A 14,358-nucleotide genomic window follows, 5' to 3' on the forward strand; every position below is an offset into this window, starting at 1 on the left:
CAGCCAACCTGGTGCTGCTTCCAGCCTGTACTTTGACTAGGCCACTCTTCTGTTTCATCCTTCGTTTCAAGACTTATAGAGCAGAGGTGTCCAACGTGTGGTTTGGGGGCCCTTTGTGGCCTTTGAAATGATTTTGTTTGAAATTGTTTGTTTGGTCGATCAAACCTGAAACCACCGAGTCGTCTGAAGGTTTGGGGCATAAAATTAACTTTAAATGTTTTACAGGTTTGTTTTTCTGTCTTTCAGCTGTTTTGTTATGATTCAAACATGCAAAACATTTCGTTTTCTTACTGTTCTGTTATCATTTTTGACACTGAAGACGATCGAATCCATCAGTCGAATCTCAGATGGTGAAACTTTCTTTATTTTCACAGTAAATATCCAGACAGGAGGAAGCAAATATTTAACAATATATGAAACACAAACTACCTCTAATTACAGGAAAAACAGGAGGAAACTCTTGAATAAAAACAGAAATAAAATGTGACTTTACAGGACAGAGAAAAGATGGCAAGCAGGATATTATGGAAGGAGTTTTTTCTTTTTTGTTGTTTAACGTCTCAGTTGAACCAGTGAAGCTGCATCACTGCCACCTTCTGGAGTGGAGTGTGAAAGACGAGAGCGATGGAATACCGTAGAGAAATCCAGGATGTGGTGAAGCTTTAATAGAGGTGTATGAATATTTTTGAGCCTGTTCAGATTCATTTTAAACTAAAGTAACAAAACGGTCATTCAGGTCTGTCAGGTTGTTGGTTGAATTCCAGTCGGGAATGAAATGATTTATCTGGATTACATGAATTAAACGGAAAATATTTAATTAAATGTGAATTTTTATAAAAATAAAACATTTAAATTGATTCCACACTCATAATATGAAGAAGTGTTTCGATAAAAACCGTTTCATTTCCAAATCAATACTGATATCACAGCTGTGATCATACCGATATTTATCTGATTCAGTATCAGGATGAAACTTAGATTTAATATTTATTTTGTATTGTGAAAAGTGAGACGATTCATCAATTAAAATTACTCAAACCAAACATGATAATCAACAGCATTATGAAAACATCTGACCCATTTATTATGAACCGGGTCACAAAATCTGGAGCAGCTTCTGTCTGAGATTATTGATCCATTCCTTTTAAATCTGATGCTCATTTCTTTGGCCGATATCAGACCGATATTCAATATCAATATCTGATCAGGATTGCCTAACATTATTTGAACAATAAAGAACGTTGCTATCATCAAATCAGATCTTAACGCTGCAATATTCCAAAACATTTACCACGTCTCATTTTTACTGTACATCAGTGGAGAGTTTCAGATTATCGTCTATAAAATCTTTACCAGCAGCTGCTGTCTGACTCTTAGCTAGATCATTGAACTACACCTGGCTGCAGATGACCTCTGACCTGGAAGAGCTTCCCGCCAGCTGCTTCCTCTTCCTCTTTCCCTGGAAACGAAGGAAAACCTGAGTTTTTTCCTGAAGGTCTGCTGTGAGTGTTCAGGATGTGTTTGGTACGTACGTAGTTGTCCCTGGCGGACCAGCCGGGGTAGAGCTGCATGTGCAGCCGCCGCTCCTTCTGGGCCAGATCGTAGAACCGGGACTGCTCCGATCGAGGCAGAGCGCGCCACTGGGCCAAAGAGACAAACATCAGACCGGCCGGGAAACGCCGTGACATCAGAAACCAGACCGACACCAGAACCAGACCGACACCTCGGTCTGGTTTCACCAGAAACTGCGTTTCCGTTAAAAGATTAAAGCATTAAGTAATATAAATTTTTTCTTCCTACTTGGGAGTGGCTACATATGGGGGAAACTGTAGTCGGCCATTTTACAGAAGAGCGATGGATTCAACACGTTGGACTGACAACTTTTTATGATCTGTGATGCTGTGAGAGTCAGAGAAAAACAAACTATCATTCTACCACTTCCTGTCGTCTTCTTTGGCATTTCTGTCAGTAGTAACATCCGATCACATGACTCATGATGTGAAAAAAAGTTTCTACACGGCTGAAAAACCACTTAAATGTTCCATCAAAAAAACTTGAGTGTTTATTTAATGTCGTGTTTCTGGTGATTTATTTATTTATTTACTGTGACATCATCAGGCGTCTCACCCGGCGTCCCAGGATGCGGTTTATGGCGGAGCTCTCCTTCTCCTGTCCTTCCTGCAGCACTTTGTGTCGCGTCTCCTTCATGTAGAGCATGAAGGCGTTCAGCGGCTTCTTCACCGACTGCCTGCCGACAAATAGCAGAACCATGGCCGCTAGAGCAGCACGGCTCTCAGCCGACGCTAACGCTAATGTGCTTGAAGGAAACTTAGCAGATGATAGCCAAAACTTCAACACAGAGGTCAAACTTTATTCTTCTGAATAAAGTTCAGTTTGTTAATTTCAGCACTTTCCATTAGCGCTAATTAGCGCGCAAAATGTTTACAAAGCTAGCTAAAGCGCCAAACAAAAGCAACCAGCTCAGCTAAAATCACATTAGCAGAAATGTGCTCACCACTGCTATCCGCTATATTAAGGTACTAAATGTTCTTTAAATCGATAAAATCTTAGGAAAAATCGATCAGATGTGATTAAATCCTAAACTGTCTTAACCACCCCCCCTACGCCCCCCCAAGAAGTTTGGACAAAAACACAACTAGCTGATATAAAGAAATAAAATCAGGATTCATTTTCATTAATGAGCACAAGAACGAAACAACTAAAGGTTCTGATTCCCGTTTTTCTGGTTTTCTGCCTCAATAACGCGGAACTCGCCTGGAAACGCTGTTGCCGTGGTAACAGGGGCGTGTCCAGGAGGGAGGGTCGGTCTGCCGGGCATCGGGCCTGCTGATTGGCTGGCTGTAGGGGGAGCGGAGGGGGAGGTGTCTGTCGCTGTGGAGGAGGAGGGGGACCAGAGGATGGACGGAGCTCTGCGGAAAAACAGCTTTTAGTTCAAAACAGCAGAAATATTCAGTCACTGAACGCTCGATCCGGGACGACGGAGATAATAACAATAAAAACAACAACATTTTGAGAATGATGTCATTAAATGACAAGAATTGTAAAAAGATTATTTTTTTGTCCTTTTTTAATTGTCTTGTCTTTATGAAGCACTTTTAAAATTTTACTTTATTTCACAAGAATAAATTCACAACATCAGTAGAATTAAACGAGAATAAAGTCATAATATCACAACTTTATACATTGAACATTGACTTTATTCTTGAAATAATACAACTTTATTGTCATATTATGACTTTATTCTCATATTTTTATATTTTATTAGCATGGCCCTAATACTCTGCATTATCAGGTAAACATGTCCGTGTTTATTTTAAAATGAAAGTATTTAACATTTTATTGAATCTATAGCTAATAATAAGGCCTATATTAACAGCCTTGTGCTGCAGTTAACACAGCGGCCACTAGATGGCGGTATAAAAGCAATAAAACACATAACTCCAGTTCCTCCCATCTCTAACTGGACCAGTTCTGACCTTTGCCCCTCAGTTTGTGAGTGTCTGACAAACAGGAAGAGAAAAGGGTTTGCAGCGGTTTCATGTTCCAGTCGTTCATTGGACTCAGCAGCGCGGTTATCCTGTCAGACATCTTGCCTCAGGGCCTGCAGCGCCCCCTGGACCAGATTTAACACTAATTGTGTCAGAAAGGGAACATATTGGCTTCAAGGGAAACAGAAAAAACTATTCCCTTATACAGACTGATTCTATCTGACCTGGAAATACATAAATCAGTCTTTATATCACAGGATGAAACATTATTTATATTAAAACGACTTTAGCTTAAACATTTCAGGGACATGTATGGTGTCCCCATGACTTAAGAAAGGCGGGAAAACTCACAGCAGCGGCAGCGTGTGAGTCGATCTGCCCCCTGCTGGTCAGACTGCAGTACTGCAGCTCGGATCCCTGAGTGGGCCAGTCGAATGAGGGCTGTTTATCTGAAAACATGAAAACATCTGAAAACATGAAAACATCTGAAAACATAAAAACATCTGAAAACATGAAAACATCTGAAAACATGAAAACATCTGAAAACATCTGAAAACATGAAAACATCTGAAAACATCTGATCATTAACATGAACATTCTAATAACATTCTATCTATCTATCTATCTATCTATCTATCTATCTATCTATCTATCTATCTATCTATCTATCTATCTATCTATCTATCTATCTATCTATCTATCTATCTATCTATCTATCTATCTATCTATCTATCTATCTATCTATCTATCTATCTATCTATCTATCTATCTATCTATCTATCTATCTATCTATCTATCTATCTATCTATCTATCTATCATTTATTTTTACTCACCACAGTTCAGTTCTGCAACATTTTCACTCAGTCCATTCATAAACAGCATCTCCTAAAATAGGATCAATAATTTAAAAATCAGTAATACTGCATAGGTAAAATGTACTTATTGTTTTAAATGTAAATGTTTAATTTTCTAATCCATAGTCCTTTCTCATGTTTTATTATTAAAATTGTTTTGCTGATGATTTCAATTCATTTTCTCACTTGTAACTGTTTGAACACATATTTGTTATTTTTTATCACATTTTCGATCCTCAAACTAGTTAAGATTTTCTGAAGAATGATAAAATCCTGCTAATTGATGATTTTATAGTTATTTGTTGCTCTAACGCCTGAATAAAACTCCGTCGTTTCTTTTGATGATGAGGATTTTCTTCCAGCGATGAATTAAATCATCAGTTATAAACATTATTTTATGGATTTAATTTACAAAAAATCAAACAAAATTACAAATATTAAAACTAAAATATTTAAAACAATAACATAAAAAACATTTTTTACCTTAAAGTGACATTAAATGAACAATGAGATATTCTTTGTGAACAACTTCTTTCTTTAAAAACAGTCAAAGGTTTCAGTCTAAATTCTTCATTTGATAGTAAATAATAATAAAGGAAACTTACTTCTGCAGTGAGAATCTGCTCCATCCTGCAGAAGGAGGTGAAACAGACGGAGAATCTGGGTTTGGTGGCGACCGGCGGCGTCTGCAGGATCATCAGAGAGAGAAACGCTCAGCACGTGTTAAAGCTCGGCAGCGACAGGCAGGATCAGCCTCTGGTTCTGCAGACGGACAGAAACCATCACATCACGTCACGCTGACCACACAAACATTCACTGCAGCACCAAGACTGTTTCTGTGATTCAGGAAGTTTGTTTCAAGTTTCTTCATTTAAATCCACAGATAATATTATTAACTGCTGGTTTTTAATCAGGTGGATTCCTGTTGTTGGGCAGAAGCAACAGTTGCTTCTCTGAAATCATTGTTGTTGTTTTTCCATCTTATTGTTGTGTTAAACAGCAAACATGCAGCTTTCAGCTTCTATGCACCACAAATCTGGAACAAACGTCCAGAAAACTGCAAAACAGCCGAAACACTGAGTTCCTTTAAATCTGGACTGAAACCCAACTGGTTAGAGATGATTTAGAAACATTAGAAATAAAACATTAATCAACATTTTGATTAATGTTTTTGTGTTTTTATGATGTGAAGATCTTTGAAATGCCTTGTTGCTGAAATGTGACGTACAGATAAACTCAACTTGGACAAAATGTTAAATTTGTGCTGAAACATTAAAATCATCACCTTCCTGAAATTATAGTTTTTGCCTAAAACAACTTGAGCCATTATTTTAGAAGTCTAAGTAAAGACGCCGGAGTTGTTTTTCTGAGCCGTTTCCATCCAAAGCTTTCCTTGCAGATCTCTTCTATCTCGCGGCACTCTGACCTCTGACCCCGGGGGGGAGGGGTCACAGGTCGTGTCAGGGTTGAGTCTCCCTGTGGATTTGCCGCGGCGGCTGTCAGAAACGTTTTACTGCAAAGCCTCAAACCAAATCAGAGCTAATACACATCAGCTGGACAGAAACAATCTGGGGGAGTTTAACGCTGCCGTCTCCATGGCAACACTTCCTCTTCCTGCTCACTCTGCGGGATTCCCACAAGAACAAAACCCTGAACCTCTCCAAGGAAATCTGGCCAGAATGCAAGTTTACATAAATAATAACATAAAGTAACATTTTTAACTCAAATATGATCATAAATCTGAAAGTTTCATATTTTAATATTCTGATCGTTTGGTGCGAAGGAACTGAAACGAGCCTGGAGGTCGGAACAAATATTCTTCAATCGGTACCGAACAATCGAAGGTGTAGAACCGCAGAAAATTATAATTATCTTAGCAACGTTTGCTAAGATATCATTTATTATATTAACTGATTGGTTGTTTTTTGTATTAAAAGAGTTTTACTATTAGATCTATTTTATATTTATAAATAATATTACATATTATTACTGCAGCTTTTACAAACTCCAATCTGTTGGAGCCAGGATGGGAACAATCAAAGCCCGCTATGAAAACACCCACAGGGCCGGAAGTGCCGCTCTCTTCTTCTACGGTCCTCTGGATGAGGATAAACGCGGTAGATTCCCGTCAGACTTTCTTAGTTCGCTGAAAGGAAACTTAATAACTAGACATGAATAATCAACAGCAGAGCAGCTGGGAGAGGAAACGGCAGCTCACCTGCAGCTGATGATGGACCTCAGTCCTGTGACCAGCTGCAGAAACGACATCTTTCTCTCTTCTTCTTTTCAAACTGTTGATCTGACACGTGAGGCTGAAACTTATTACTGCACCAGAAAATTTGGGCTTTTGATTTTTATTTTCAAGGCAAAAATTAAAAAGTGCTAAAAAAGTCATTTGTAATTTTAGCAGAGAGGAAATTTATGTAAATATTTGTGAAAGGCGATGTTATGCTAATGCTAACAGTCAGTCAAAGTATTCATATCCCTGGACGAATCAGACCGTTTAGTTTCTTCTTCTCTTTTGTAATTCTTGTCCAGCAGTGTGACACCCAGAATCGCTGAGTGTCAAGATTTAGATTTACTTTCACAAGTGGAGCGTTACAGCTTTCACCATGATGCTCCTCTTCTAAATGAAACGTCAATAAAAATATCTACATTTCAAATATAACTGATATGGAGATGAAGAAAAGAGAGAGGAAGGTGGACAGAAATCTGCTTCTTCACCTGCAGAAAGAGAAGAAAACCAAAAAGACAGAGAAACAAAATATAAAATCACTGAAGAGTAAACGGTATAATTTACACAAACAAGATGTTTAGTGGCAACCGCAGCCCAACGGAGAGTTTATTTGGAAAAAAGTCTGAACAAAGTCTGTAAGAGTTACGGCGAACAATGTAGCTCTTGGCAATGTTAATCACCAAATATCATCTCTGCTGCCCGGATATTTAGCTGTTAGCATGTCATTACCATCATGCAGTCAGTCTTAAGTCAGAGGCTTCTTCAGGGTAGGTGCTACACTGACTGCTAATGGAGATTGTTCCATTAGCATCGCCAGATTTAAAAGATAAACAACAGAAACATAAAAATCTGAGGCTTAGTGTTTTATTGAAACGGGTCGATACAAAAACAGGACAGAACTGATCAGATCCGGTTTTTATTGTTTACACGAGTCATGAAGCAACAGAAAGACGAAACCAGACAACCGGTTGGTTTCCCTAAAAATGACCGAAGGAACTCTGTCCAGGTTTCTGTCCAGTTCAGTTGTTTTCACACACAGAACAACTTAGAACAGAAGATTATTGATAACTATTGATTAATTAAATTGATTTTCTTTACAGTGAGAAGCTTAAAACAAAATGAAACAATTATTTCTCAGAAACAGCCTGAAAACTGTTTTCATCCCGTTTCCTTTTGCTCCGTGAAATAATTCCTGACAGAAAACCGAACTGAAACCAGATATTTTCTTATTTCTGCTGTTGGATTCTGTCGTTTTCTTTTTCTTCTGCTGTGATTTTTATTGTTGTCTTGGTTCTTCACGACTTTTAACTCGGACCAATTGAAATTGGTCTGAGTTAGCATTTAGCATTAGATAATGATCACAGTAGAACTAAAGCAATAGAAAACCAGACAAAAGGTTCTGCTTGTAGTTTCTGATGTTTAAATCTGTTATAACGTTGCTGTTTGGATTTTAACCCTTCAGGTTGTAACACAACCTTTAACCCGATGTTTTCTTTGAAATGCTAAAAAGCAGTTTCAACCAAATTAAGAAATCAATTATGTAGATTAAACTGCTACAACGCTTGTTTTCTAGATATACAAGACACAGTATTGGCTACAAACTACGCTAGCAAAGATAAAAGCCTTAGACTCCCTTGGTTGGGTTTTCCTCAAAATAGCTTTATGCTAGTGCAAATTAGCCCCTTTAAGCTAATAAAGAAAAATAAATCACCAGATTCTGATAGGAAACATTTGTTTATTGCCCTTCATGAACCGTGAGGACATTTTGCTGTGAGTTAAACCGTTAACCTCAGTAAATGTGATATAAAATCAAACGTTGGAATGTTTTCTGTTTCTAAGGTCAACAAAAAAAAATTGTCACAGTTAAACTAAAGCAACAGAAAACCAGAAAAAAAGATTGTTATTGTGGATTTTGATATTTAAATTGGATACTTCTTTTCGCACAATGTTTAGATTTTTTCCAGACTGCGACCTTTAACCCGACTCCTTCTGTAACGCTAACCAGAGAACGGCTAATAAGAGTTTCAACAAGGTTAAGAAATCAACTCTGTAACTAAAGCTGCTAAGATCCTTGTTGTCTAGATTTACAGCATTGGCACCAACAATCCAAACTACCAGAGACAAAAACCTTAGAGTCCGTCGGTCGGTCCGGCTGTCATTAATTCGACCGATCCCTCAGTCGTTAATTCGGTCGTCCCGTCAGTCGTTAATTCGGTCGTCCCGTCAGTCGTTAATTCGGTCGTTAATTCGGTCGTTCCGTCAGTCGTTCCGTCGGTCGTTCCGTCAGTGACCAGTGGCTGGATGAAGGAAGTCGACGGTTCTTGGAAGACGACATGCTCAGGATGGTAGCTCTTCATGTGAGTTTTCAGGCAGTGACTCTGGGTGAAGGCTTTGTCGCAGAAGGAACATCTGTAGGGTCTCTCTCCGTTGTGGGTCCTCATGTGGACATTCAGGTGCTCCTGTCGAGAACACGCTTTGCCACACACGCCGCAGCTGAACCGCTTGATGCCCAGGTGACTCTGGATGTGGACGTTCAGGGTGCTCTTCAGCTTGAAGTGGCGGCCGCAGTGGGAGCAGCCGTACGGTGTCTCCCCGGTGTGAACCCGCATGTGTTTCTGGAGGTCATACTTGTTGAAGAAGCTCTTGCTGCAGACGATGCAGCCGAACGGCCGCTCGCCGCTGTGGGTCTTCATGTGGCCCATCAGGGCGTTGTTGGACAGGAAGGTCTTGCAGCAGATGTGGCACAGGAACATCCGGTCCCTGGTGGTGTGGACCTTCATGTGCTCCTTCAGGGTGTGCTCCAGCTTGAAGCGCTTCCCGCAGACCTTGCAGCCGTAGTGGCGCTCGTTTGAGTGCGTCAACTTGTGGCGAGTCAGAGACCTGAGGTCGCTGACGGACCGGCCGCAGATGTTACAGAGGTACCGGTCCCGACTCACGTGGCTCTTCTTGTGAGCCGTGAGCTGGCCTCTAAGTCCAAACGTCTTTGGACACAAGTCACACTTGTGTGGCCGGTCTTCCACGTGGATCCAGAGGTGGACGTTCAGGGCGGACTGGACAGCGAAGGTTTTGCTGCAGTGGCTGCATTTGAACTGCCGCTCTCCCGTGTGCAGGGAGACGTGGTTCTTCAGGCCCGAGGCGGTGAAGAACCCCTTCCCGCAGTACGAACAGTCATGGATCTTTTGGTGAACTTCAAAATGTACCTTCATGTCTTCCACAGAACTGAATGTCTCTCCACACACCCCGCAGAGGCTCTTTGGGTCTCCAATGTGCGCCCAGGCGTGTCTGGTCAAACCCGATATTGTCCGGTACCACACGCCGCACACCTGGCACACCACCTTGCTCTCCCTGCCGTTCTCCATGTAGCGCCTGGGGCCTTTGTAGGTCCTTCTTTTTGGCTGTGGATCGTCACCTTCCTCCAGATCTTCGGCGTTTGGATCCCACTCATCATCGTCGTCTCGCAGCGCCTCGTTTTCCCCTCCAGAACCCGCGTCGCTCGCAGCTGCATGCCCCGACCCTCTGGTTCGGTCCAGATCCTCAGGGCTGCAGAGACGCAACAAGTTAGGACAGATCCGCTCTCTCCGTGGTTTGATAACGGGTCGGTTCTGATGCTCAGCGGTTACCTTTGCAGCGGGGCGGTTTCGTCCTCCAGAACCACACAGTCAGTGGGCTGAGGTTCATCCTTCACCAGCTGAAGGTTCTGCTCCTCGTTTTCACTTTCATCACCTTTTCCTGTCTGAGGAGGAAATCAAGAAATGCTTCAACACTTCAGAGTTTCATTCTTCCATTTTCTGGTTCCTGAATTGATCCTAAAAGTTGGACAGACTGATTAGATCAACCCAACAACCCTGAGATTCAAGCAGGGATCTCAGTTTTCTCTCAGTCACTTACAGCTGCAGTCGGACGTTTAGCTTGGACTGAATCAGAGCCGACGATAAAAACGCCATCGCAATGTCTGATTCACATGGACAGAACTTTTGGTAGAACCAGAAGTCGGCACCAAAAACTAAACAGTTAGTTGCAAAAACCCCTGAAGGATTAATCCTAAACATCAGTTCTGCTAATATGCCAACCTAATGCTGAGGCACTGGGCCAGCAGGTACACAGACTGTTGGGCTGTTCTGTAACGATCAGTGAATGTTGGTTTCGTTCCTCTGAATCTCCTGCAGAAACGGGTCGGTACTGCAGCAGATGATTTTTCTTACCTTCAGTTTGATGTAGAGGACGGACTTCTTGGACCCGGTGGACCTCGTGCTCCTGTAGATCTCCTCTGGCGTCAAGCTGCTCATTCTGAGCTTCTGCAGCTTCCTGCTGCGGTCCGACTTGAACACGTTGATCTTTCTGTCGTCTCCAACCAGCTGAGGGAAGGTGAGCCTCAGCAGGTCCAAGAACTCGGCCTCCTGCATCCTTCGAGGACATTTCAGCTCCTGCACCGACGACGTCTGCAGCTCTGGAACAGGAACCACTTCAGCTGGAGAAGCTTCACCGCCATGAAGCAGAACTTTATACTGACCGGTTTCAGTGGGAGCTTCTGACTGGTTGTCCTCCAACACACAGACTCTGAGGAAGTGGTGAGCCGGCGCCTCCCCGGCGCGCGGTCGGCCCCGCCGCCTCCTCTGAGGCAGATGGACGGGAGACGACAACCTGCAGGGAAACAGAGGAGGCGTGTGGAGACCCTGGGGGCAGCGGAGGTGAGCCCAGTGGACCCTGGTTACCTCAGGTTCTCCTCGGTTCGATCGCTGGAAGGCGTGGCAGAGCTGACGCTCAACTCCTCATCCAGCTGATGGAGAACATCACTGCTGCTGCTCTGAGGAGTGACTGCTGTCTGCACGTTCACACAAAATGAAAAAACTTTTCTATCATCCAGATAGATGGAATCCAAGACACTGGATGGAAAATATGGGAATATTTAAGGCCTAAAATAAACATTATTACTTTGAAGACACTGAAAAAAACTGGCATTATGAAGAACTAACACACAATAGCAGCATCTCAGCACACACACCATGACCTGGTGCAACATCAATGCGACCTCCTGCGCCGCCGCCATCTAGCAGAACATCAAGCAGGATTTCTAGAGGTCAATTTAACGTAACGACTCGCTGCAGCATCACCCGGGTTTCAATCCCTGGACATTCCAGCTGGACCTTAAAATCTCACAGGATGATTCATTTGAACTCTAAAACTGATCCAGAACCAGCCTGATGTTCTGCTGACTCAGTGATAACGGGTTGGGAGTGGAGACCTTCAGGCGGACGTAGAGGGCGGAGTTCCCGTTGGATCGGATGGTCCTGTAGATCTCCTCAGGGGTCAGAGCGCTGACCCTCAGCGGGTGCAGCTTCCTGCTGGTATCGGTTATGAACAGGTCAAACGGTTCTCCTGCAGCCAGCTGAGGGACGGAGGACCGCAGCAGGTCCAGGAAGTCCGACTCCTGCAGATCCCGAGGACAGCTGAAGTTCTGAATGGGATTCTTCTGAAACACTGGAGAGAGAACCAAACCTTCAGCTGGAGCTCAGTGGGTCAGACGGCGGATCAACCTCAGAACAGGCGGGTTGGTCTGGAGCGTACCGATGTTGGAGAGCACCTCGGTCTCAGGGTTGTCCAGAACCCGGACCCGGAAGTCCAGGTGGGTCAGGGAGTTCAGAGGTTTACTGGCTCTCCTCTTCTCAGATCGGACTCTGGATGGAAACGACCTGGAAAAGTCCGACACTCATAAACACAACTTCTGGCTAAACCTGAAATCTGCCTGATGAGTCGATCATTTTGACCATAGATGTAGAATAACAGATGCGTAACCTTGGCGATATCTCATAATCTGGGTCCGTCAGATCCTCCCGTTTCGGTCTGGACCGCGGAGTCACCGGAACCACAGGTTGAATGTCTTCATCATGGTCATCATCACCGTACCACAGGAAGTCCAGGCTGCCAGAGTCCCGCCCATCTGGACCAAAACAACAAATCAAAGTCAAAACCGCAGTTTGGTTGGACTGGATGAAACTCAGTCAGGTTTATGAAACATGAAACTCATCAGGTTTATGAAACATGAAACTCATCAGGTTTATGAAACATGAAACTCATCTGGTCTCCAATCCAGATAAACACACACAGACAGAACCCTTCATAAAGTTACAGTCAGGAATTAACAGCCACATTCTGAGATCTTCAGAAAAACACAAAGTTCAGGTTTTCACCAGGTTATTCATTCATGATAAATGTTGCAGTTTTGAACAAAATATTTCAGTAGCAAGCTAACTATTTAGATTATTTAAATATTCAGCCCCAAAACAAAATTTAGCTAGCTAAATATTTAATTAGCAATAAATTACTTAGTTTAGGACTGAATGTTTGAATTTAGCTGGCTAAATAAAATATTTAGCTCACTTAAAATATCAGCTGGCTAATATTTTAGCTAGAGTATATTTACGTAAGCTAAAGGTTTTAGCTCACTGAAACATTTAGCCAGATAAACATACTCAGTTTATTAATTCTTTTACATTTAATCCAGACTGTTGGTTTTCACTGGTTTTTAATTCAGTTTGAGTTGCTGTTTTCTGAAAATTTTATTCAACTTGTTTTTTCCGTTTTCTGTTCAATATCTCCGTTTTCTTTTTATTGCTTTAAAAAACGGAACCCCATAAATACATCAGATAACTAATTGTATTTTACTGCACGAGATTGTCACGGTTATTTTTCTTTAGTTTTAAATTTCAAATACAAAAAGTTAAATTTGACTATACAGCAGATATTTAAGATAATCTATATCACAAAGAGCTGCGATTAAAATGACTTCTAGTAGTGATAAACATAAAGAAACGTTTATTTTAAACCGGTTCGGTTCGGTATATTGACGGGACCAGCGTTAAAACCAGTGAGTTGATCCCACCTGGGTGCTGCCGCTGCTCCTCACCTACAACCACCAGTTCGTGGCTCTGCGGGTCCCGGAGCCCCGCTTTGGCTTCCCACACACAAACAGACATCTGATTAACATCCCAGCTGCTTTAATTCAGCAAAACTGCGCTTCTCCTGTCCACCACTGACCTCCTCTGTGCAGCTTGACCTGCGGCTGCAGCAGCTCCAGCTGCCTCCTCTGGCGGTCGATCTCCCGTCTGAAGCCCGACGCCTCCTTCTCGTAGTCGGCTACGGTCCGCTCCACCACCGCTATGATCTCCCGGGCGGCGGTGCTCAGCTTCTCGGTGATGATTCCTCTCAGGATGCCGCTTTTAGACATGCTGAGTGGATCGGAACCGCCGCTGCCGCTGCAGTAAAACATCCTGGATTTCCTCTGTTTGTGTTAAAAACTTCTGGACGGCCGTTGGACAGATCTACTTCCGGCGCTCGGGGAGGAAACACGTAACGGCTGAAAACTGACAGGAAGGATCAGTGCCGCCATCTTGCGTTCGTTTCTACAGCTGCATCCGAAATTAGAACATCATTTAAACCTAAACTGATGTCGAGTCAAACCAATCAGGACCCGTCAATATTTAATCATCATTAAAACTAAAACCCTTTCTGCTTGAATAAAAAAACTCAGAAGGCATTCTGTTGTTTTGCATTTGTTTAATTGAAACAATGTCCGACATCAAAATAAGATTAATTAATTTATTCCCTTAACAACTCCCCATACCTCTGTTAATGTGTTTGGTAGAAAAACCTTCATTTTATTATTGTCCATCCATTGCAGGCTTTTGGAAGTCCGCCTCTGATTGGCTGATCAGGCCCTCCTGATGACTCCTTCACCCAAACACTCCCATTCACAGAAAT

The 14,358-nt window shown here is 42.4% G+C and overlaps 2 protein-coding genes across 5 annotated transcripts; both read right to left on the reverse strand.

Annotated features, from left to right (window-relative positions):
• Nucleotides 1–563: 563 nt before the first annotated feature.
• On the reverse strand, nucleotides 564–6,781 carry LOC122820847 (transcription factor 7-like 1). Of its 3 annotated transcripts, none has more exons than XM_044098482.1 (8): nucleotides 5,650–5,997; nucleotides 4,970–5,050; nucleotides 4,344–4,395; nucleotides 3,861–3,958; nucleotides 2,776–2,930; nucleotides 2,128–2,248; nucleotides 1,533–1,640; nucleotides 564–1,459 (listed from the first exon to the last, which is right to left on the reverse strand). In XM_044098482.1, exons 1-8 carry the CDS (start codon nucleotides 5,689–5,691, stop codon nucleotides 1,391–1,393), a joined length of 726 nt encoding a protein of 241 aa, XP_043954417.1. In that variant the 5' UTR covers nucleotides 5,692–5,997; the 3' UTR covers nucleotides 564–1,390. The 3 variants fall into 3 exon arrangements, with proteins under 3 accessions (XP_043954417.1, XP_043954419.1, XP_043954418.1); XM_044098484.1 differs by having other exon boundaries at nucleotides 4,970–5,126; nucleotides 5,650–5,709; XM_044098483.1 differs by lacking the exons at nucleotides 564–1,459; nucleotides 1,533–1,640; nucleotides 5,650–5,997 and adding an exon at nucleotides 6,583–6,781 and having other exon boundaries at nucleotides 2,003–2,248.
• Nucleotides 6,782–7,448: 667 nt separating this feature from the next.
• On the reverse strand, nucleotides 7,449–14,004 carry LOC122820799 (zinc finger protein 37-like). 2 transcript variants are annotated; one of them, XM_044098411.1, is made up of 10 exons: nucleotides 13,636–14,004; nucleotides 13,481–13,552; nucleotides 12,394–12,538; nucleotides 12,166–12,290; nucleotides 11,843–12,078; nucleotides 11,313–11,422; nucleotides 11,111–11,241; nucleotides 10,803–11,047; nucleotides 10,221–10,333; nucleotides 7,449–10,140 (listed from the first exon to the last, which is right to left on the reverse strand). In XM_044098411.1, the coding sequence occupies exons 1-10, from the start codon at nucleotides 13,865–13,867 to the stop codon at nucleotides 8,730–8,732; spliced, it is 2,820 nt and encodes a 939-aa protein (XP_043954346.1). In that variant the 5' UTR covers nucleotides 13,868–14,004; the 3' UTR covers nucleotides 7,449–8,729. The 2 variants fall into 2 exon arrangements, with proteins under 2 accessions (XP_043954346.1, XP_043954347.1); XM_044098412.1 differs by lacking the exon at nucleotides 13,481–13,552 and having other exon boundaries at nucleotides 13,636–13,991.
• Nucleotides 14,005–14,358: the final 354 nt, after the last annotated feature.

The sequence above is a fragment of the Gambusia affinis genome, linkage group LG18 (genome assembly GCF_019740435.1).
Source record: "Gambusia affinis linkage group LG18, SWU_Gaff_1.0, whole genome shotgun sequence".
Classification (NCBI taxonomy): Eukaryota; Metazoa; Chordata; class Actinopteri; order Cyprinodontiformes; family Poeciliidae; genus Gambusia; species Gambusia affinis.